The following is a 4244-nucleotide window of genomic DNA, read 5'->3' on the forward strand; positions in this document are numbered from 1 at the left end:
TTCGCAAATGTTCAAACTGCCTTCTTTCATTTTCCAAACAAAGCTGATAATGTCCAACAATGGATTCAACAACATTGACAAACATTTCATTTAGAATTGCAACACATTGTATTCGAATTTCATTTTTTAAATCATCAATTGTCACTGGTTTTGTAATGTAAACATCATCTTTGAGATGTCCCCATAAAAAAAAAAAATCCATTGGTGTAAGGTCTGGTGGAACGTGCAGGAAATTCAACGCTACCTCTCCTCCCAATCCATTTGTTTGGATTTGTTGCATCGAGGTAAGCCCGTACATCACAAATAACAATACTTTCAGAAATCTTTTAATTTATACTGTTGATTGTAAATAATTGTGTAAATGAAAAAAAAAATAAACATCTTCGATAATCAGGAAAAAACATTTCACTTATATCACTTATATGCTTCATTTCGAGGAATGCTTTTTAGAGCTGACCGCAAGTATTATACTGAGGAGCCAACAATGGAGAAGCTGTTATGTTGCTAGTAAGTGTAATGCTGATATTTCTGATCATTTCCCACCTACTTCAAAAAGTGTATCTTTATACAGAGATGAGTCATTTGTTACAGAGAATGATTTACTGCAAAATATCAATGATATGTGTTTTCTTCAGAATAAACCCATCTGTATTTAATTAAATTACTATTTTCAGAAAATGATTTACCATATCACAACTGTGTGATTTTTCTCCTGTACCAATGCATTTGTGAGTAGTGAAAGCAATTCTTACAGAGAATCATGTACCACATATACTACAGTACTGGGTTCTTTTGTTGTATGAATACAATTGTGCTTAGTTACATCAGTATTTTCAGATAGATTTACAGCAAATATCACACTGATAGGGTATCTCTCCTGTTTGAGAGAATGATCTATCACAGACATCAATGTGATATGGCTACTGTCCAGTATGAGTGTGTTTGTGTTTATTTAACTGAACTTTTGCTGAGAATGATTTACCACAGATATTACAATGATGTAGCTTCTCACCTGTATGAATACGTTTGTGTCTGATTAAGGCAGTACTACGGGAGAATGATTTATCACAGACATCACAGTGATATGGCTTCTCACCTGTATGAATAGGTACATGATTAATTAGGCCAGAACTTTGAGAAAAAGATTTACCACAGGTATCACAGCTGTATGGCTCTTCTCCTGTGTGAATACGTTTGTGAACAGTTAATCCTGTTCCATAAGAGAATGATTTACCACAGATATCACAGTGATATGGTTTCTCTCCAGTATGAATACGTATGTGAGAATTTAAATGTACTTTTTGAAAGAATGATTTTCCACAGATATCACAGTGATAGGACTTCTCTCCTGTATGAATTAACTTGTGTGTAACTAAATTACATCTCTCAGAGAATGATTCACCACAAATATTACACTGATATGGCTTCTCACCAGTATGGCTACGTACATGGCGAGTTAGGCTATCAGACCGAGAGAATGATTTATTACAGATATCACAGTGATATGGTTTTTCACCTGTATGAGTACGTTTATGGTCTTCTAAGTGACTTTTTAGAGTGAATGATTGACCACAGATATCACATCCATATGGCCTTTCTCCTGTATGGATGCGTTTGTGAGTTATTAAATGATGTGTACGAGAGAATGATTTACCACAGGTATCACAGCTATGTGCTTTCTCTCCTGTATGTGTACGTTTATGTTCATTTAATGTGCTTTTCGTAGCAAATGATTTACCACAGGTATCACATCCATATGGCCTTTCTCCAGTATGGATATGTTTGTGAGTAACTAAGGTATGTAATCGAGAGAATGATTTACCACAGATATCACAGTGAAATGGTTTCTCTCCTGTGTGAACAATTTTATGATTAATAAGGCTACTTTTTAGAGAGAATGTCTTTTGACAGATATCACAGGGGTATGACGATTTTCTCACCTCTTTTGGTAATTCTTCAGGAAAATTCATTCTTCTTTAATATTTCTTTTCACACAACAATTATATTAATATTGATTTCTCTATTTATTACTGCACTGATGAAAACCCTTCTACTGCAATATTTCCATCAATTGTTATCTCAGTTTGTATCAGAAAACAGTAGCAAATTCATTAAAAAATCTGTCCAGATTTATATGGAACATAAAATCATCTCATGCACCTTGTAGGCAACGATTAGCAATGTCTCATTCCGAAGAACTAACTCTCAGTAAATTTATTGCAATGGAGTTGTAGTTCTTCTGTATAAAATCTTCCTTGTGTCAATAAATGTCAATATATATTGATGATATTGCTTTAATGCCAATGTCATCTGATATTCTGAAATGACAGAGAAATAGTGTAAGATATTGAAGATGATTAAAAAGTAGAGATATAACAGAGAAATTTTACTACAATTCTACATTTACCTCAACAACTGAACTTTACTTTTGGATTTGTTTACACATTTACTTAATGTATAAACCAGCAGTGTCGATGAAGAGGCAGGAGAGAAAGAACGACTGTATGCCCCTCAGCGAGGTGAATAATTTCATGCAGCATGTAAAAGTTTGACCTCTCTAGCTAAAGAGTAGCTGCTTGCATCGAATTAAGATCCAACGATACAGATGCTACTGGAGACAAAAAAGGAGAAACAGCAGTCGGACTGTTTCCAGTGTAATTTAATATGTTGACAAAGAGGAAACCAACTAATCCACTGAACCGACCTCCATCATAGGGGCGAGATGGCTTGTACATCTGACTGCAAATGATCCCCCCCCCCTCCGTAAGCTCACGCATTCTGCAAAGGAGTTGGGTTGGTGTCCTATCGCCCAAGTGTTCTTTGTTAACTAGAGTTCGAAATCTTTTCTCCACTGATAGAAACATCTGATGGAGGACTTCATGTTTTATTGATAAATATGAAGCATCTTGAGGTGTGTCTGTGATTAGATCTTTCAAATAAACTGCCAAGGACGAGGAATGGCACTCAACAAAATGTGTAGCTGTTGCTGCTTCAACTGATATTCTTTCGTTACTATCAGCAAAGTTGTCATTTGAAGCATGTGGTTTTGTTCGATAATTTCATTAAAAATTTTTATCTCTTTACTCTTCTTTGGAAAAGTAAAGAAGTAGGAGCAGAAATTGAAATCTTCGAAGTGAGAGCAGGAAGCTGAAAGAGAGGAGAATAAGAAAATGTATGGGCGTGAATGTATATGTATGTGTGTGTGTGTGTGAGAGAGAGAGAGAGCGAGTGTCAGTGAGGGTGTGTGTTGTCATGTAAGTATTTTATTCCATGTATGTGTAAGGGGTACTCACTCACTCTCTCTCTCATCTTTCATATACACGTACATGCATAAATGCATATGCTTGCAGATAAGAACGAACCCTAGCCACTTAGACATGTGCAAAAAAAAAAAACGAGAACACACCTTCACACACACTCTCTCTCTCTCACGTGTGCACACATACATACAAAAAGGATGTATGTATGTGCATATGAAAGATATGTGTGTGAGGGAAAGAGAGAGCGAGTGAGTACGCCTTATATATACATGCAAAAGAATGCATCCATAACAACACCTTCACTCACTCAATCTCTCTCTCTCTCACACGTCCATTTCATATACATGTACATACATTTTCACTTACTCTCTTTCACTTCCTGCTCTCACTTCAGAGCTTTCAATTTCTGCTCTTACTTCAAAGCAAATTGTCGCCTTCTAAGGAAGAAAAAAGAAAAAAAAAAAAAAATTACGGAAATTAACGAACAATACCATAACGATACCACGTGCTTCAAATGACAACTTTGCTGACAGTAATAAAAGAATAACGAAACTATACCGAATTGACTACTATAAATATATTGATTATTCTGTGTATGCATTGTCAATTTTCTTTGTAATATATATATATAATTCCATCTATCGTTTTTATCCGCACACTTCGTTAAATTCCGTAAAAAATTTATTTATTTACTTTTTGCAGGCCGAGTTCATTTCCATGTATTTGTAGTCAGTCACATACGCACGTGTTATTGTATGTATGTTTGTATACATTTATGCATGTGTGTGTGTGAGAGAGAGAGAGTGAAAGGATGTGTTGTCATGCATACATACATCTTTTTTCTATGCATGGAAGTGCGAGACAGAGAGAGTGATGGCTAAGTGGCACTCACACATACAAACAAAAAGATGTATGCACGGCGATCTTACGCCGTATGCATGTTTATGTATGTACATATACATGACAACACAATCCTTCGCTCAC

The 4244-nt window shown here is 35.5% G+C and overlaps 2 protein-coding genes across 4 annotated transcripts in view; both read right to left on the bottom strand.

The window, feature by feature from the left end:
* The window catches only part of LOC106880118 (zinc finger protein 665), an 11142-nt gene that overhangs the window by 6112 nt on the left and 786 nt on the right, over nt 1-4244 (bottom strand). The window lies entirely within an intron of this gene.
* LOC106883748 (zinc finger protein OZF) overlaps nt 7-4244 on the bottom strand; it is a 6977-nt gene continuing 2739 nt past the window's right edge. For 2 of the 3 annotated variants that reach the window (XM_052976218.1, XM_052976219.1), the window contains exons 2-3: nt 3627-3697; nt 7-2318 (exon numbers count right to left, since the gene is read on the bottom strand). In XM_052976218.1, coding sequence (XP_052832178.1) covers nt 921-1970 — 1050 coding nt within the window. In that variant the 5' untranslated portion in view covers nt 1971-2318; nt 3627-3697 and the 3' untranslated portion in view covers nt 7-920. The remainder of the gene's footprint in view (nt 2319-3626; nt 3698-4244) is intronic. The other variant, XM_052976220.1, reaches the window with a different exon arrangement.

Source organism: Octopus bimaculoides, chromosome 24, assembly GCF_001194135.2.
Source record: "Octopus bimaculoides isolate UCB-OBI-ISO-001 chromosome 24, ASM119413v2, whole genome shotgun sequence".
NCBI classification, from domain to species: Eukaryota; Metazoa; Mollusca; class Cephalopoda; order Octopoda; family Octopodidae; genus Octopus; species Octopus bimaculoides.